General features: G+C 49.6%; 1 protein-coding gene across 2 annotated transcripts; it reads right to left on the bottom strand.

The window, feature by feature from the left end:
- Positions 1-328: 328 nt before the first annotated feature.
- Positions 329-14325, bottom strand: LOC138110023 (uncharacterized). Of its 2 annotated transcripts, XM_069014621.1 has the most exons (10): positions 14132-14325; positions 13975-14035; positions 10766-11335; positions 9254-9389; positions 7263-7351; positions 5534-5597; positions 4559-4647; positions 3386-3498; positions 2758-2914; positions 329-620 (listed from the first exon to the last, which is right to left on the bottom strand). In XM_069014621.1, exons 2-10 carry the CDS (start codon positions 14027-14029, stop codon positions 469-471), a joined length of 1425 nt encoding a protein of 474 aa, XP_068870722.1. In that variant the 5' UTR covers positions 14030-14035; positions 14132-14325; the 3' UTR covers positions 329-468. The 2 variants fall into 2 exon arrangements, with proteins under 2 accessions (XP_068870722.1, XP_068870721.1); XM_069014620.1 differs by having other exon boundaries at positions 13975-14325.
- Between the last annotated feature and the right edge of the window lie 4183 nt (positions 14326-18508).

The raw sequence follows: 18508 nt of genomic DNA, 5'->3' as shown, positions 1-18508 counted from the left end.
CAGCTGGGTTACTTCAGCTACCTCTGCTGCTGCAAGACTGAAGTGAGAAGTAACACCTGCTCCCACCTCTGTGCACTCATTTAAAATCGTGGATCTTTTGACAGAGATTCTGTTTTTACTGGCAGTGGAGAGCTGGTGAAGCACAGCACTGACACAGGGTCACAGCTGGCTGGGCTGGGTTTACACAGCACCTGTGTGGGAATGTCCTGAAGAAAGGAGAAGAGTATTTACTTGTGAAAGAAGCCAGGAATTGGAAGGGGAAGACCTTGTCCATCAGCCCAGTGCAGCAGAGCAGGGAGCTGGGCTGGTTTGCACATGTAGCCACAACTCAAAAACTTCAGTTTTATTTCCCAGCACTGAGTTTAGCTATACAGAAATAGGTTGCTCGTGGTTAAACATTGTGCCCTGTTCCACATCTGTGTTGCCCCAGGGGAAAGAGAGGCTGGTGGCTGCTGATCATGGCCTGTGCTACCAGCCAGCATAGATTGGCTCTGTGTCCTCCGTGCCCCCGTATGTGGTGTGTCCTCCCGAGCCCCGGGGCAGCAACAGGGACTTCAAGGATTTCTTGCCATGCTCTTGCCGCCTCCTCAGAATTATTAGAAAGACAACAACGATTCCACCTGGAAAGAAGGGAATGGTAGTTATTCACAGATGGGAAGGTAAAGTGTCAGGTGATGTTTGCTCCAAGGCTTCTCAACTCAGGTATCCTCTTCTGGTAAAATAAGGGGTATTTTCTCCTACATACTCTGTCCCCCCAAAAGAAAAGGAGAAAAAAAAAAAAAAAAGGTTTCACAAACAGTAATAACATTTAACTTCAGCATTTCAGCTTAACTCTGGAAGCTGCAAGGAATAACAGCAACTTTTAATGAAGTAATTCAGTAACTTGTTTTCCTACTCCCATTTACTCTCTGCTCTCTGGAACTATTTCCCACTTGGCATCTTATCCACTGCAGACCCCACCAAAAGGATCTTGCTGAGAAATTAGTTTGGTCTGTGCAGCACTCACACTGAAGCACAAGAAGTAACTAACCTAGATTAACTCTGAGTCTAGACTGAGATCAGGGCTGTCAGGAAAAATTACTTTTGGATTGGGCATAGACATGGAAGTAATTGGCAAATCTCAAGTACTGCGACATTCTGTTCGTTTGTTTCTGGCAGAAGCATCATCAGAGAAAATTGATATGAACAGAAGAGCACAAATCTGTCGCTGTGATGCAATATGGCCAGACAAATACGCCCAAATTTCGGTTGTGTGAGCAGACAGTCTCATGGTAAACACTTGATCTGTGAGCCCAGCCGTGAAATACTCGCATGTTCCTGTGTGGGCTGTTTCCTTTCTCCCTCTTTGCAGCAAGCTCTGGGAGAGGCAGGAATGCTTTCCCTGACCCTCAGACTTGTTTATCACAAATGCTGGTTAATGGGCCATTGTCCCTCTCTGGACAGTCTTTTCATATACTTCAGTTTAATCTACTTTTTTCAAATTAATACTCGCTTCAGATGGCATCTGTTTTGGCAGATTTTTGGACAACAGCCTGGCGTGAGGGGATAGGGGTCAGTGGAGGAGCTTTCTCATGGCTCCAAGCCACAGCTTGTGAGAACAACCCTCATCTGCTCCCACCAGGCATAGCAGCCCCCTGGAGACAGCAGACAGTGCTGCTAGAGCTCCTCCAGACCCTGCTGCCCTTGTCTCTCCGTGCACCCGTGGAGTCCCTCCTCAGCTGCCAAGAGAGGAGTGTGATGAGAACCTTGCTTTCTTGTTGGAGAAGCAGCTTTGCTCTGTGTGTGTCTTGTTCACTGTGGGGTGTAACACATGCATTTAATCTCTCCTCTCTCTCCTTTTAACAGCAGCAAGCTGAGTGGAGAATGGGTCGTCAGAAGGTACATAAAATACACTTGAAACACAGAAACCATGAATATGAGGCTTGTTGGATATTCTTTATCTTCTGATGGCTTAGTCATTTCTATGACTTGGCTCTCTTGATACAGGATTTTCATCTCTGGTAGTGTAAATGGCACTTAGGGATTTCTCTTCATCTCTCTGGGCACGGGATACAACCTCCTCCTCCCAGTTTCCTCATCTGCCCTTTTTGCAATCCATAGCAGTAATAGATGCTCATTTTCATCATAACTCTCTGATTAAACCTCCCCCCAACTTGGATTAAAAACAAGAGAACTCTATTTTTCCCTTTTCTGAGACCAAAAATGCATATTCATTGTTTTGGAACGATTATTCATGGCACAGCTTCCCAGTTGAAAAGCTCATCCACTTGTTAGCTTGCCCTAGTGAGCTAATTACAGCAGGTGGCATCTGGAAGGATGCTCCCCACACTCAGCAGCTTCAGGCTGTCTTTCATTCTGTGGGTTACAAGGTACATTATGGCATCAATACAACCAATGCTGCATGAGCCAGGAGCTCCCCATCCTGCTGGATGCTGTGGCATGACTCAAGGCAGGAATGCTTTCAGGAAATGAAGTCTCATACCAAAAGGAAATTTTTCCTACTTTGTTGTGGCCAAGGAATCCCATACTGAGGGTCCATATACACCCCTGCTTCCCAGGGACAAACAAGCATTCAGCACTGTGCCACCTTCCTTCAGAGCAAGGGAAAGGACTATCACTGGCATTGAAAGCAGCAAGAAGGACTTTCATTAGAAATCCAGTTTTCCAGAAACACAAAATACACCACGCAGAGAATGCTTGGTTTAACTGTGGAGGGGTGTTTGGTTTTACCAGAGGACAGAGAGGACCCAGACTCACCTGCTGAGAAGGTGGCCAGGACAATGATCATGGCAGGGGTCAGCTGGCAGGAGTCCCCCACCTTGTACAGGAAGAGCTCCATGCAGTAGGTGGGCTCCACGCTGCCCCTGGGGCAGAAGGCATCAGGAGGGCACTTGATGGGGTTCACATCTGGGCTCTGCCCAAGAGAAGAAGTAACTCAGCACCAATAAACTGCAGAAGGTAAACCAGGGCAAAGGGAGGTAACACTTTAGCACTGGGGGTAAAAAAATTTTTAAATGAATCTGCCATTATTAAATTCAGCCTTGTCTGCTCCTGCAGCGTTAGAGTATGGGGAAGAGCAGAAGGTGTCATTACACAGCAAGTCCATACATCAAACCCCCTCGTAAATGCACACACCATCCCCTCATGGCCCAGCCAGAGCAGGCAGCTCCAGGCACAAAGCCACGCTCCTGGAGTCATAGCTTTAACCATCTCCCTGCATCAGAGCCCTGTCTCTGTTTGAAAGAAAAGAAGCTCAGATTACCAAAAAAAAAAAAAAAAAAAAAAAAAAAAAAAAAAAAAAAAAAGTGTTAATTGAAGTGTATTTAGCTTGTCATGGGACAGCTCTGTGGTTAACAGAGGCTGCCCCCAGCTGATGGGGACTCACAGGGCAGTAGTGGTTTTCTGGGCACAGGTCACAGCTCTCCTTGCCCCGCTGTAATTGGTACTCTCCTGTCCTGCAGGCCTTGCATCTGTTGTCACTGAGACCTTTGAATGTACCTAAATAGCAAATAAGCACAAAATTAAGGTCTGAGACTAGATCCCAGGCCCTTTGTATTTGCAAATGGATGAATCAACTTTCAAAGCCACAGGGAGAAAGAGCATTAAGTGCTCATGTGCATAACAAAAGCTGAGCCTGGACTTTGGTCCTGGTTTGGTGGCAAAGGGTCAGAACAGAACCAACAGGGACAGAGGGACTAAAGAATATTTGGGGTCAGACCTTGGCAAACAGAGTAGTGTGAGTAGGAGTACGGGGGAGGGGGGTTTAGTAGTGAGCTCTGGCTTTAATATAGAGGGAAAATGGGAGCTGGAGGTCAGCGGTGTTTCATCCTCTCCAATTCTGGATTCAAACACTTTTTCCAGCTGTTTGAAACTTGCTGAGCAGACTTCAAAGCACCGCTCAGTTTCCCAAGCTTTGTGGGAGAGACAGGTCACAGAAGTTCCAAGTCTCAAAGTGGTAAATGCTTTCCTGCATGTTTAAAGTGCAGCTTGGCTGCGAGAAGCCCCTGGTGCTGTGTCCAGACTGAAGGCTGGCCACTGTCATGGGGGTGGCTGGAGTGCTCTGCCTGAGCTCTGCCCAGCTCCTGCTGCCTCACCTGCTGCAGCCCGGTGTTGCTCCAGACAGCACAGGAAGGAGCAGGGCCATGTCCCTCACATCCCCTTCCTGTGTCCCCTTGCCCCAGGCTGCCCCTGCAGAGCATCCCCATCTCCTAGAGCAAGGCTGTGCTTCTCAGCAAAGCCACCACCACCACCACCGGTGAAGATGCCTTCTGCTGGAACTGTTACCCAGCTGTGGATTTGGGCTCCCTGGCATGCCAGGGACCAGCACACCTCCGTTAACTGGCCATTAACCAGCCTGGCAGGAAGGTCTGGCACAGGCACAGCCTCCACCAGCACCCAGTCAAAGCACCCCAGCACTATCCCTCACAGCCAGGGCACAGCTCTGCTCTGCAGGGGACCTGCAGCCTCTGGGTCGAGTGGGACAAGCCTGGAATGAGCCTCTGGAGCTGGAGCTGTGTGATCCCAGCTGGGCACAGCCTCCCCTCCCAGCTGCAGTTACCTGGCGGGCAGGACTCGCACCCCTCCGACGCCTCCCGAGGAGCCTCTTGCCCCCCGGGGCAGGGCAGGCAGGCCGAGCAGCTGCTGGTGCTGCGAGGGGAGAGCAGGCAGGACACGATGTAGGATGAGCACTTCCAAGACCAGCCCAGCCCATCAAAGCCAGCTCTTGCAAGCTAGACTCTCCGAGGTCAACCACACCAACCAGGAACTTTTGCCATTTTGTCGGTGTGTCTCCACTGCAGTTTCTCACACAGAATCACAGAAAGGTTTGGGTTGGAAGGGACCTTAAAGAGCATCTCATTCCAGCTCCCATGCCATGGTCAGGGACACTTGACCAGGTTGCTCAAAGCCCCATCTGGCCTGGCCCATCCAGCACATCAAATTAGGGCTGGGCACATGGTGGCATTTCTGTCCTGCCTTTGGTCACTTATTTGTATGAAACTTGTATGAACTCACCATGCCTTAGCAAACTTGGCTGGAACTGGTTAGAACTGGGCTGGACCTGCGATACAGCCAGGTAAGCCCAGGGTCCAGTCCTGTGGCCATTTCACCAGGGTTCAGCAGAGATCTGCTGCATAACACGGGACAAAGGAGCTCGAGGGAAGTCAGAAGGACGGTGAGTATCCATGTGCCAGTTCACTTTGGACGTGAACACCCCAACCTCTGTGCAGGAATCCCTAACACAGTAGGTCAGGGGCCATGTGAGGTACCACCAGCACCTCTGGAATGCAGGAATGGGGGAGGTGGGTTGTGAGCTGATGCTCTGCCACCTCATCCCAGGGTCCCTCCGCATCCAGCCAGGATCCTCCCCTCATCGTACCGTCCCTCTCTCACCGAGGACAGCACCAGTGTCCCTACAGCTGAAATGGCAGGTGACTTGTCTTTGGGCACTACACTGGTGGTTCCAGCTCAGTGGCTAAAAGAAACACCCCTCTCCCTATCCACCTGAGATCCAGCACCCCAGGAGGCTCCTTACTTGCAAAATGATCCTGGCCGGCAAGGCAGACAAAAAGCTGCATTTTGCTTGGAGCTAAAATAGCCTGAAAAAGAGAAGAGTAAGGTTTCGGGATCTTGCCTCCACATCTCTGCCCCACATTGTTGTGTATTTGCTCATGTCCATTTTACAAGCGACCAAACAACTCTCCACAACACGCTTCAGGTGGCATTTCAGGGGTTAATTTAGGATATTTGGGTTTATATTTTTCAAAAGCTCTGAAAGAACAATGAAAGTTCCCTGCTGCCCTCTGCCATGTTGAGCCTGCATGGAGGGCTCAGGCAGGTTCCCCTGGTGTCACATCTCACATCACTCAAAACCACACCAAGGAGACACCTGTCACCCTTCCCAGCACCACAGGCTGAGCTGGAATGAAGCTGGAATGGGTGATCCCAGTGCCAACTTCCAAGTTACTCAGCTGGAGCAGGTCTCTGGCCAGGGGAAACCCCTCTGGTCACCTCAGCCCTTCCCCCACCCCAGGAAGTCTGGGGTGCATCTTCTTCCCTGCAAAAGGAAGAACACAAGACCCACCAGCCAGGATGGCTCTGCTGGTGCAGCAAACCCTCCCTCCCTGCACCACAAGGACCAGGACGGGCAGGAGGACACGTACAGACCCTTCCCAAAGCACAGCAAAGAGTGAAGTTCCCCAAAGCACCCAGGGTGTGGCCAGGGGCCAGCAGGACCCAACCTGTGAGTCCCACCATGCCAACGGGAAAGCTGAGAGCAGCACTTGGGAATTCAGGTGGGTTTGGAAGGTGCCTGATGATGCACAACATGGTCACTGCCCCCATGGAACAGAGGTAAGGTTCAGAGAGGAGCTGGGCGTGGTGTGGGTAAGATCTGCCTCAAACCTAGATTTGCACCAGGCAGGCACAGCAGGATGAAGCCAAACCCACCTCCCCTCTCCCTGCAAGGAAAAAGGAACTTCGTACATTTATACTTGCAGGATTTAGGGGCCACCCCCACAGACTCCCCTGTTGTCTGACAGAGTGTTCAAATCTGCTGAGTAAAGGGAGTGACAGACCCCATTGCTGTCGCCAGCCGGATTTTGTTCCTCCCAAACTCAGCAAGTGACAGCCACGGTTTGGGTTCAGCCCGGCAGCTCGGTGGGCGGATTTTCAAAGGAACAGTTGTGCATGTTCAAGCAGGACCCCACTTGGGTGCAGAGGAGCTGCTGCACTGCATGTGTGAATTAGGTTTTTGCATAAGTAAGAGCTGTTCTGTTCTGCACATGCTGTTACCCGTCTGCAAACACATTGTACCAGGCTTGAGTGGCATTAGCCAGGTGCAATGCAGCTCCCTGAAACCCCAGTTTTAATGTGTGGAAATTAAGGAGAGTATTACACTTAATATTCAGACTGCAGAAGATTGCCTAAATGAAAACCAGGATGGTTTAGACTCATTTTTGCAATCAGAAATAGAGAATATTTTATTTTCCTGACAACGCTTCCCCCTTGTGCTAAAACTGAATTTCATAAACCTTTTTTCCTGACTTTCACTACAGTGTTAGCATTAACTTGTTGCAAGAATAAGCATGGCTGAGATACGCTCTTTTCATTTTAATAACAACAGAATGGGAAGAGATCTGCTGGGCTATTTTTAGCCTGTTTACCCTTCAGTGCTTTTAAGTTACCTGGTAATTGCATCTGGCCCTGGGAAAAAGCATCACATGATGAAAATGCATTTGGGTTGAACACAGGCTGAAGCCTACCTCGCTCACAGGCTCTGCAGGCTGCAGCCCCAGGCTCATTAGCAAAATGTCCAGGCGGGCAGGGAAGGCACACGGTGCTCCTTGGGAAGCTGGGAGGGAAGGGAGCAGAGTGGAATGGGGTTTTAGGTTACCCAAGCCTCTATCCACTTGGAGAAGAGAGAGCAGAGCATGACACTGACAAGTCTAGAAATAGAACAATTACAAAGAAGGAGTTCAGGTGATCAGTTTGAACTCACCTGAATGTAAAAAAAAAAAAATGTAAAAAAAAAAAATGTAAAAAGCTAAAGTTTTCTGTATTATTAACATTACAGATGCCCTGTGCCTGTGGGCTATATGGAAAGGGACTATCTGAACTGAAGGTCTTGAAAATGCATTGTGGCCAGGCTTAAAACCCTTGGCTTCAAGTCAGACTCTTAAATCCACTCTTGAAAATGGAATAGGGAAGGTGTTTGCTGTTCAGCATCCATCAGCGATTTCAGAAGGAGCTGCTCTGTTTTTGGGAAGAAAAGGACCTAAACCACAGACAGTGATGTGTGAGAGCCCTGACATTAAATAGCATAGTGGGAAAAGGGAGGCAATATGTCAGACCTCCAGGAGGAGGGGGAGGAAAGGAGAGAAAGGCAGGAAAAGAGAAAGCTTTTACATTCATCACTAACAGAGCCAAATCCCTCTCAACAAGTATGTGGGTATAAGAATTTGATAACAGAGATGCTTTGGAGGAAAACAAGGACATGCTCTTTAATTCCTTCAGAAACTCCAGGGCTGAGTGAGATTTGCAGAAAAAAAAAAAAAAAAAAAAAAAACCAAAAATCAGTTGGAAACACAGCAAATGCTTTGCTGAAAGCAAACCAACACAGGGCCTGAACCAGCCAGAGCTGCTCTAAGCTGTGGGGAGGCCGAATTCTCCAAATACCACAGAAGTGTTAAATGGTCCCTTCGAAGCCCTGAGGCCCAGGCAGCCACCAGGAGATGGCCATGCACACACTGCACCCCCAGGTCCCTTCCAGACCCCCCACTTCTGGTCCCTGATCTGGCACAGCGCTGCTGCCTGACCCCCTCTGGTCCCTGGCCCTCTCCCACATCCCAATAGCAGCAGCTGTGTGTGCCCTGGAGGCTGCTCCTGATTGTCTTTTTAAAGCAATTTGGGGTATATTTTTAAGGCAGGTCCTCACAGCACAAACTACAAGGGGGGAACACAGAGAAAGATCCTGCTGGCACCTCAAACTCAGGAGCTGCTGCAAACAAACTGCACAGTCAGGTCACCCTTCCTACAGCCAGATTTTGTTCCCATTCCCCGGGACTGACCCAAATGGAGCTGTTCTGCAATGGACACAATCCTGGGAGGCTCTTGCCACCCCTCCTGTCCTTGCCACCACACAAAGGACACAGCCCACTGTTTGCAGACGTGGATGCAGCAAGGGAAAATCTGATGGAAATGGGGAGAGCAGCACATCCACGTGTCCCCGCAGCCAGAGGACACTTGTACAGCATCCCTGGATGAGACAGCCTGGTGGAACTGCAAGACTGGGCTCCTGGCTGGGATGTCTTGTCAGATTTTCCACACTCTATCAGCTGAGGGTATTGCTTTAGATGCCACTGACTTAAATGTAATGAGATCCCTTGGGGGCAAGAAAACAGGGAGTGAGAAAGTAATTGGGCAAAGCAGGGAGATGGAGCCTGTTGGACAGACATATCCTAGAGAAAAGCTGAAGAGATGAACCCACACCTCATTCCCAGGAGTCTCCCCATCACAAAACAACACATTCCCTCAGTGCAGACAAAAGACATGGGGGTAAAAAAGGGAAGCCCACAGAGGGACAGCCCTCAGCACAAGGATATCCACACCAAGGTTTCCTGAGAAGGAGAATTTAGCCTCTGGGAAACAACCCTTGCAGCACTTGTCCTACAGCCCAAAGGAAGAGATTTTTCTGGCTGGGAAGTGTTTTGTGGAACAGCATCCAGTCCCCATGCCCAGGGGCTCAGTCACTCACCTGGTGTAATACCCCTGTGGGCAGGGCAGGCAGGATGGTTGCCCACTTTGGGGCTGGTAGTGGCCTGGTGGGCAGGGTGTGCAGGCACTGGGGTCTGTGCACAAGCCCCCCATGCAGCACGAGCAGCTCAAGGTGCCTAAATTGGAACAAAAAGTCAGGATCAGGATTGCAAGACTTGACTGAAACCCCAGTGTCTGCTGGGACAGGTCACTGCCACAAAGGCAGAAGCTTTGGGATGCAGTTCCTCTGGCAAGGCACTCATAAAGGGTAGAAACTGCAATGTTCATGCTAATTATGGTGCTGCCCACAGTTAGCAAGCTGCAGAACAGCCATAAGATGATCTAAGGAGTCAAGTCTATTAGTGTGAATCTCCAGTAATTAAGCTGACTGCTTTTTCCATCTTTAATTTGAGGGGCCAGGAAAGTTTTCCTTGTTTTCCCTCCAATGCCAAAAAAAAAAAAAAAAAAGAGACAAAAAAAACAAAACCAAAACCAAAACAAACAAACAAAACAAAAAAACAAAACCCCTCCTCCCCCCCAAAAACCCCAATATACTTCTTTAGATTACTGATAATTTAAAGCTTGTAGGAAGCAGAACTGATGTGTAAAGCCCCAGAGTCAAGGATCTGCCTTAAGCATCAACAGCTTTTGTTTGAGCACAGGTACCATGGCATTCCCAGCAGGAAAGTCCTACCCCTCTCTGCTCCACAAAACCAATCCCAGCCACACAGAAAAATTGGGTGGGATTTACTGCAGCTGCACACATCAGACCTGCCATCCCCCTGCTTGCCCAAGACGGTCCTGGCAGCTGCACCACCAACACAGGCAAGAGGAAAAGGCCCTGTAAAAGAAGATCCTGCACACAAGGAAGGTGGGAGTTAACTCCTGTTCTCTGCAGATTCACCCTAAAGCATCAGAGCTGCTTATTTCCCTTTTTTAAAGTGCCCTGTAGTGCAGGGAAAAAGCAAAAAGTACATGGCTTGTATTTTGGAGAATTATTTTCTTTTTCTGAGATTTTTTTTTGTGGGATGGGGTGGTGGTGTTTGAAATCAAAATCCAACCATGTTACAACATAAATGACTTCTGGGAAAGGTGATACTATGCACTGCTGACCACAACAGAGGTTGATCAAGTGTTTTCTCAAGGCCATGGGGAAAGGCTGTCTCTATAGCAGAGATTCTCTTTCAAACATTTGAGACAGCTGGAAATTGACCTTGTATTTAGCCCTGGACCCCAAAATGATGTTCTTCTGCCAAAAAAATCAAACTGCACTTGTGTTACACTTTGTGCCACAATCCCACTGCTCTGTCACCCCACGGGGGAAGCCTCAGGAAAACCAAAGCACAACACAAGGCCAGGAAAGACCAAGTCTTTGATTTCAGAAGGGTGAAATGAATTAACTCCCTCTCCTGCTGCCTGTCCAAGCTTCCAACACAAGAACAAGTGCTGGCTTCACCTCCCCTGACAGATCCCTTTTCCCTCTAACACAGAAGCCGGGAGCAGGGACTCTTACCTTGGCTGGGGACTGTCCCTGGGGGGCAGCGGGCACAGGCTGTCACATTCACTCTGCTGCAGTTGGAGGGCTGGGGGGTGGTGGGGAGCGGAGCTGCCGACGGGACCCCAGGGGGTGTGGTCACTCCTGGAGGGGACACTGGGGCACTGCTGGATGTGGCCGTCAGTCCTGTAGATGCTTGAGAGGCGGCCGTGCTGCCAGAGGTGGGGACAGTCCCCATGGTAGTGGGCAGAGTCTGGGCAGGGGTTTCTGTGCTTGGATCAGCAGATGGAGCTGCTGTGGATGCAGCAGGGTTTGCAGTGGTTGGTGTCAGTCCAGCTGAGAGTGTTGCAGGGGGAGCAGAGGCCACAGCAGTGGTTGCACTGGGGGCTGCTGGGGTGGATGCAATGGGGACCTCAGTGCTGGTTGCACTGGGAGGTGCTGGGGTTGATGCAATGGGGACCTCAGTGCTGGTTGCACTGGGAGGTGCTGGGGTTGATGCAATGGGGACCTCAGTGCTGGTTGCACTGAGAGGTGCTGGGGTTGATGTAATGGCAGCTTCAGTGCTGGTTGTCTGACCTAAAGTAATACCTAGGAGAAGAAAAAACATAATTAGTGGCCTAAGATCTCAAGACAATCTGATTTAAGATGCTTGTCAAGTAGCTGACTGCTTTATCCTATCTCCCTAAAACAGATCAGCCAAGAAAAGTCAGGGGCTCAGTATTTTTTTAAGCTATTCTGGTGGTACATCCAGTAACCAGAAGGGAACCTGCAGGCCAAGACTTGCTTTAATTCTGAAATCCCCCCTCAGAGTGAGGATTGCTGAAATCCATAGAGAAAGGAAGTATTACTGCAGCTCAAGTTGTTTTGCTGTGACACATGGTGGACTGGAACATCATGTGCTGATGGAAGTCATCCCTTGGCATAGGCATGGGGAATGTCCTCCAGTTTCTAACAGAGGAGAGACCCATGGAACTAAGCATGGAAAGCAGCAAGTTATTGTTAATTTAGCAGTGTGGTACTAAGCAAAGGAAGAAAAGCAAAACCAAACTAGGCAGCTCCTGCCACATCAGCTGTGCCACCAGCTGAGTTCGGGAACTCAGGGCAGGGATTTACTCAACACTTACTGCAACTTCTGAAAACATCCAACCTTATATAGCACCAGTAGGCAACTGGAGCCGATACTTTGGGGTGTAAATGCTCTCCCAAGCAGCACACAACGGCTAACCCCCGTGGTAATGCATGACCAGTGGCATGGAAAGCAAAAGGAGTCCTAAGAAACTGGTTTATGGGTTTCAAGGAGGTCAAAGAGTGCAGCTGACACCCGACAGCAGGAGGCAGGTGAGGAAGGACACGGGCAGGGTGACAAGAGGGGTGACAGCACAAGCTGTCAGGTGTCAGACCCACATCCCTTTTCCCCACCCCTACTTCACCCCCAGCCTTTAATTTCCCTCCCAATTTTGTCCCCACCATGCAAGGCCAGGCACTGTGGGGTGCCAGTGCTCAGCAGTACCATGGGATGAACATCAACATGCAGACCAAGCTGATGGCAGCTCCAGTTAAAGTTCTGCACCAGGATCAGAACAGTGGATAAAAGAGTCTTTATAAGGTTGTGATCACATGGAGACACTTTTCTGGAGTGCTATCTCCTGATGTTCACTGCCTGCTTTGTGCCTCACCAAGGGCCAAAACCCATGTAGGTGTAACTACTGAGTAAAGCAGATGAGCACCCAGCCATCCGGGCCACTATCCACATTTTACAGAATTTACAGAATAGTCCAAGTTGAAGGGACCCAGAGGATCATGGACTCCAGCTCTTAAGTGAATGGCCCATATGTGGATCAAACCCACAACCTTGGCATTATTAGCACTGACCAACTGAGCTAAATCTCAATTCCTTGCTGCAGCCCTAAAACAGAGACACCTGACCTAACAGTGATCATTTTGTAACATGCTGGTTTGCCCCAGGCTCAAATCCAAGGCCCAGAGGTGCCAGCATTGGTCCAAGGCAGGGAAAGCAGCTCCACAGTGCCCACATAGGACACCACTACTGTGGCCATGCCTCCACCCAGAACCAAGATGCACAATTCCCCTCATCTGACTCCCCTGCCTTAAGGGCTGAAGCCAATCTGCTGCTCTTGCCTCGCCTCTGGCAACAAACTGAGTCAGTCCTGAGATCCATCAAAGTAATCTTTAGGTAAGCAGTAAGTCAAGGGCACTGTAAAATTCTCCTGGGAAAACCTCTCAGAAGGACCTCTGAGAACAAAGTCCGATCTCCCACAGCTCCCTCCTGTCCCCAACAGCTCAGCTCTGCCAGCCAGAGACACTGCAGAGGTTTCAACACCTTGGACTGCCCACAGCTGGATGCATTTTGTTGGTTTGGGGGTTGTTTAGTTGAATATGTTTCATTGGTTGGTTGTTTTAATGTCAAATGGTGGTGCTGTTAAGAGGAATTTTTTAAAATGGAAAGTAGTTTTCCATAACATGCTACTAAAATAGTAGAGTTGTTTGCAAAACTTCAGTAGCCATCAATAACCTTTGGTAGCCAGTACTTCTTAATAATTTAAACAATTTCTGGAGAAAAAAAAAGAAGTCAGCAACTGAAAAAAACCAGTTTTGTGTACCTAGTAAAGTGTTTGTGTATTTTACCAGTTATAGTCAGTCACAGGTGTGAAAAACCAATACTCAAACAACATCAGCTTCACCAGACAAACCATTTTCTCTCCTGCACTTTCACTGCCTTTATCATGGAACAGTGATTTTGCTTTCTAGAGCCTCTTTTTTTTTATTTTAAGGGGCACTGTGAATCACCCAAACTATCTCCAGGGAAACTTGAAGGATGTGTTATTTTGCATGTGATGCCTTGGTATGAACAAGAGCCTTGAGGATGTCAGGGACAGATACAGAGCTGATCTTTCCCAACCTACCAGCAGGCATCCTGTTCCTTGGGGTTTAAGCTAAAGCCTCTGCAAATCCTCAATATGCAGAATAATACAGCTCTATTTCTCCTTTTCTTTTTTCTTGTAAAAGCAAATTTTTGCATTTACTGTACACATCCCACTTCCAGCACTGCCTGTCTTTCAACACTCATTTCCTTCCTGCCTTCCCCCCAGCCCTGCCCACTGCTGCACCCCACATCGGTGAGGCCCAGGGCCCCCACAGTCCCATTATGGCTTTACCCACCCCTGTGCCCAGGCAGGGAAGAGAAACCCTGTCTCGGGAGGACTTACCTGTTAGACACACCATGGTTAAGCTCCACAGCAGAGGACAGGGCCAGGCACTCATTTTTCCCTGAGGAGTAACACAGCCTGTCAAATGGCAAGATCAGCAGCTAATGCCCTCACCCAGCTGCTCATTCTCCTCTGCTTTTGTGCCCAGTTTTGTCACCTGACTCTGATCATGCGGCTCAGTCAAGTCAACTTCTCCCCAACAAAGGGGGGTTTATATTCGGAGACTGCAACAGGTCTTAAGAGGGAACAGCCTCCTCAGAGCAGAGCATACCCCAGGCACCCAGATGAGCAGACCCCTCCTCACAGCAGTGCAGAAATCCGTGTGAGAGGAGCGTTCTGGAGGAAGTGATGGGATCCTGGGGAGGAACGGGCAGGGCAGCACGGGAACTCGGCCTGGCTACGGGCCAGCCCCTGTGACCTCATCAAGTGAGAGGATTTCATTTTTTAGACACACAAGATTTCCTGAAAGAAGAGAAACAAGAAAAACAACCCCAGAAGAGTCCCCATTTTTGCTGGGACCAACCACACTGTAACCAGAATGGAGCCTCTGGTGAACACAGAGCCTTCCCAACCAGCATTTCACTCCCCCTCCCTCCCCTATTGCCCTCAAGGTGTCCAACTTGATGCATCAAGTTGTTACCAGGATTAAGCTCAAGGATCCCGATGATGATGATTTTGAGGTGAGGGCATTGAGTTTAACGAGGACCCACCCCATTTTCCATGTGTTGCAGTGTCTGTACTGCTTGCTGGCCACCTGAGGACACAGATGTCCCCATGTTCTCCTCACCTTGCAGCCCTGCTTTGAGAGATCCCCCCTTTCCCTCTGCCCCCACTGTTTAGTAATCAGCATTGCCAAGCCCCCACTGAGAGTATTTCCTTTAGTATTCAGCTGAATGCCACATCTCTCATGTCACATCTTCGCCCAAATTTTGGGAACAGAGGGCTACTCATATAGGATTGTGAATGCTCCACATGCAGGCCCCACAGCTGCACTGAGACCAGGCACTGTCATGCACTGCTCGTGTCCTTTGCGCTCCAAGATCCTCAGCAGGATCCACCATGATGAGCCAAAACTAGCCTGCTCTAACACCGACCCTCAGGCTTTCCTCACAGTGGCCCAGGTGGGTCAATTTGGGACTAGGGACACTTTCTTGTCCTCCTGTCTCTGGCAGTGACAGTCTGCCTAACTACCCTGCTTCATGGTAGCTGCACAGAGACAGGGCAGCCTCCTGCACTCTGGGATCACCAGTTTGGGTGGGTGCAGATCAGGCAGTGACCAGCTGGCTTCCAACACTGTCAGCTAGAACCTTAACATGAACTGATCACTGCCAAAGTGATCACAAGCACGACATCAGGCTCAAGGACTTGGCCCTGGCAGCCCCTCACAGAGACGCTGCCCAGTGGCTCTGGGCAAGGCAGGGGTGGGTAGAGGGCTGCCCCTTCCCTGCAGGCAGGAGAGCTCTCAACATGACATTGCTCAGCTTCACTTTACAGGTTTTACAAGTCTCTGCACAGGATGTTTGATCTCAGTCTGTGTAAAGAACCTGTTCCACCCAGACCTGTGCAGGGCCATCCACTCCGCAGTGGGCTGAGGCGCTGCAGTGAGGGACAACTTCCGCAGAAGCAGCATTTGCAGGATGGAGCAGCTCTGTACACTGGTAAAACACTGCCAGCAGCTACCCAGTGAGATTTATCCTGCCACAGGAGCTGGCAGGAAACCAGGCCCCTCCATCCCACAAGCTGCACCCCTGGTTAGTGGGGAGCTTTCCCACATTCCCCAGTCCCAGAACCAAGTCACACATTTGCTGAGCAGCTACTGCACACATGTACACACTGGAAAAGCAGTTCAGAACTGGATGTGGCAGCACTTACACTGCAAGTTTCAGCCTAACACATGGAAGAGAAAGGGAAATTGTCCCCTCAGAGCCCCCTTTCTGGATGAGCTACCAGAGCCCAGGTGAGAGATGAGACAGGCTGCTTTTCCTCTCAACTGTTTTAGCAACTAGGCAAGCTGGAAATACACTTTTGACAGGGAAAGTCTAATGCCACTTCAGGGCAGAAAAGTACAAACAGACAAATTCATAAACTCCTGACCTGCCTGGGCCTGTCTCCATTGAGATGAAATGCTTTTGCTAGAGAATAAAAAGCAGTGTCATTGTTTATTAAAAGCGATGTCCTAGGCTGGCACAGGGCCCTCTTCTTGTCAGTTCTGTTGTTCTTCCACAGCTGGCAGACCTTGTGTCCCCACATAAACCAGATAGTGCCCCCCACCCTCAGAGCTTACAGGGCAGAGGCAGGAACAGTGACATTTCTCCCAAGAACGTGGCATCCTGTTCAAACACTCCAGCAGCTTGCACCAGCTCCTAGGCCTTGCCAAGCCTGAGGAGGACAGCTCTTGTCCAAGGCTGCCCAGATCTATCCAAGCTGAGCAAGCAGAGGATGTGCCATTAGAGGTCTCACCTGCTGAGGGCAGACTTAGATTTCTGAGCTTCCCAGGTTTACAAACCCAAGGGACACCATAGGGCTCTGCATTAACTGTCTGCAAGTCACCTGGGTGTTAGATGTCCAAGTGATCTGTCTGTTTACAAGAGCTACCTACTTAATAAGAAACACTGAGCAGGAAGGCTCTCTCAAACACCAGCCCTCTTTGCAGTGTCCCGTGTGACCTGCCACTGCCTCAGCTTTTGTCAGCTGGGATGTGACAGTAAGTGCTGTGGGTGTGAACATCCCCAGGTGAGGTCCCACCTGCAGCAGGGATAATGCAAAGGAGAAGAAGGCTTGAGCTGACAGCAGATTGACACATCCATCAGCCTGAAAAGGGTAAGTCACCAGGTGACTCTTTAAGGTCAGGAAGGTATTAACTACCAGCAGAGGAGAGCAGAGTGGTTTGGCTTGAAAGGTATCCCTAAAGATCATCTCATTTCAACACCCCTGTTCCTGTCCCTGATAGGGACACCTTCCACTAGACAATGTTGCTCCAAGACTGATCCAACCTGACCTTGAACACTTCCAGGGATGGGGCAGCCACAGCTTCTCTGGTCAACCAGTTCCAGTGCCTCACCACCCTCACAGTTAAGATTTTTTTCCCTAGTAACTAATCTAACCCTGACCCCTTTCAGTTTAAAGCCATTCCCTCTTGTCCTATCACCCTTTGTCCTTGTGTCCCTCTCCAGCTCTCTTATAACCACTTGAGGTATCAGAAAGTGCTGTAAAGTCTCCCTGGAGCCTTCTCTTCTCCAGGCTAAACAACCCCAATTCTCTCAGCCTGTCCTCATAGCAGAGATGCTCCAGGCCCCTGAGGATCTTATTGGTCCTCCTCTGGACTCAGATCATTTTATCCTTGTATTCTTAGGCTCTTTCCATGGTTATCCACCACTCCAGTGTCACTGTTGGTGTCCTAGGCTTAACAGACACCTGTTGGAGTGGCAAATGACTGTCATGCTCCAAGGCAGGCAAGGTACTGCAAAGCTGTCCTGTTCCCGTGACTCTTGGGATGATGGTCCTTGGTGTGCTGTACCCGGCTATTTGAGAGGACTGTGATCCTTTGGCAGTGTTGCTGACCCACACCCTGCTGCTGACCTAGAAACTGGGGGCTGGGCTGAGCTGCTGCTGGGAAAGAGCAACATATTCAGGCAAACTGCAAGCTGGATTCTGACAGGGGCTTTTTCCTGGAAAAGTCTTTTCTTCAAGCAATACAGGTTGTGATTCATACCCAGACCTGGCTGTGTATAGAAGAGGTACCAGCCCCCAGGTATCACTTGCTCCTCTCCAGACAAAAAGAAGCAGCACTCCTGAACCCGCTGCAATGCACCACCCCATGGGCTGTGTTGGGAAGCAACGGCAAATCCAGACCCCTCTTTCAGATGCAGAGCTATTCCAAGGTATAACCACCGACTCTCCTAAAACAGGCCGGGTGTCCAGGCTTTAGGAATACAGGTCTAACAAGCAGCCAACAGCCCTTTCGCCCAAGAAGGGGCCAAGACACAGGTGAGAAGAAAAAAGCAGCGCCAGCGTTCCTGGAGGAACACGCAGGGTTTGTGCTCTGGACAGCGAAACCTGCTGGTGAGCGAACGGCCACGCGGTGGCACCACAGCCTGGGCAGGGGGACACCGCCGCGCCGGCACCAGGACCCCCCACCCAAAACCCAAACCGCACCAGCAGAACCCTCCGGCAACGGTGCGTGTTGTGGAGGGGGAATAACGAAACCCACAAAAGGGAGCTGGAGGAATTTAAGTAAAAAATAAGAGTTATTACAGTCACTTTGAAACAAAAACCTAACACCTTTTTAAAAATGTGTTTCTTCTGTGCCTCATTTAGAAGGAATAATAATAATAATAGTAATAATAATAATAAGAGTACAGCTAGTCAAAGGAAAGGTGTTGTACTGCAGCAGGGATCTGATCGTTTATCCAACCATAATAATATACAGAGGCTAGAAGTTTATTTTCTCACAAGCAGCACAGAACATTTAATTCTTATTTATTCCCCCCATCAGTTAAAAAGGAGGTCTTAAAATGTAAAAAACCCCTCCAAA

The sequence above is a fragment of the Aphelocoma coerulescens genome, chromosome 4 (genome assembly GCF_041296385.1).
Source record: "Aphelocoma coerulescens isolate FSJ_1873_10779 chromosome 4, UR_Acoe_1.0, whole genome shotgun sequence".
NCBI lineage: Eukaryota > Metazoa > Chordata > Aves > Passeriformes > Corvidae > Aphelocoma > Aphelocoma coerulescens.
The sequence above is the reverse complement of the archived record's forward strand: the minus strand, read 5'-3'. Positions and strand labels throughout refer to the sequence as shown.

Coding starts and splice junctions, on each gene's coding strand:
- LOC138110023 (XM_069014620.1), bottom strand. CDS start 14,029: ATGAGTGCCTGGCCCTGTCCTCTGCTGTGGAGCTTAACCATGGTGTGT. Junction 9,390..10,765: donor AGGGACAGTCCCCAGCCAAG/GTAAGAGTCCCT, acceptor GTTCCAATTTAG/GCACCTTGAGCTGCTCGTGC. Junction 3,499..4,558: donor GTGCGAGTCCTGCCCGCCAG/GTAACTGCAGCT, acceptor TTTGCTATTTAG/GTACATTCAAAGGTCTCAGT.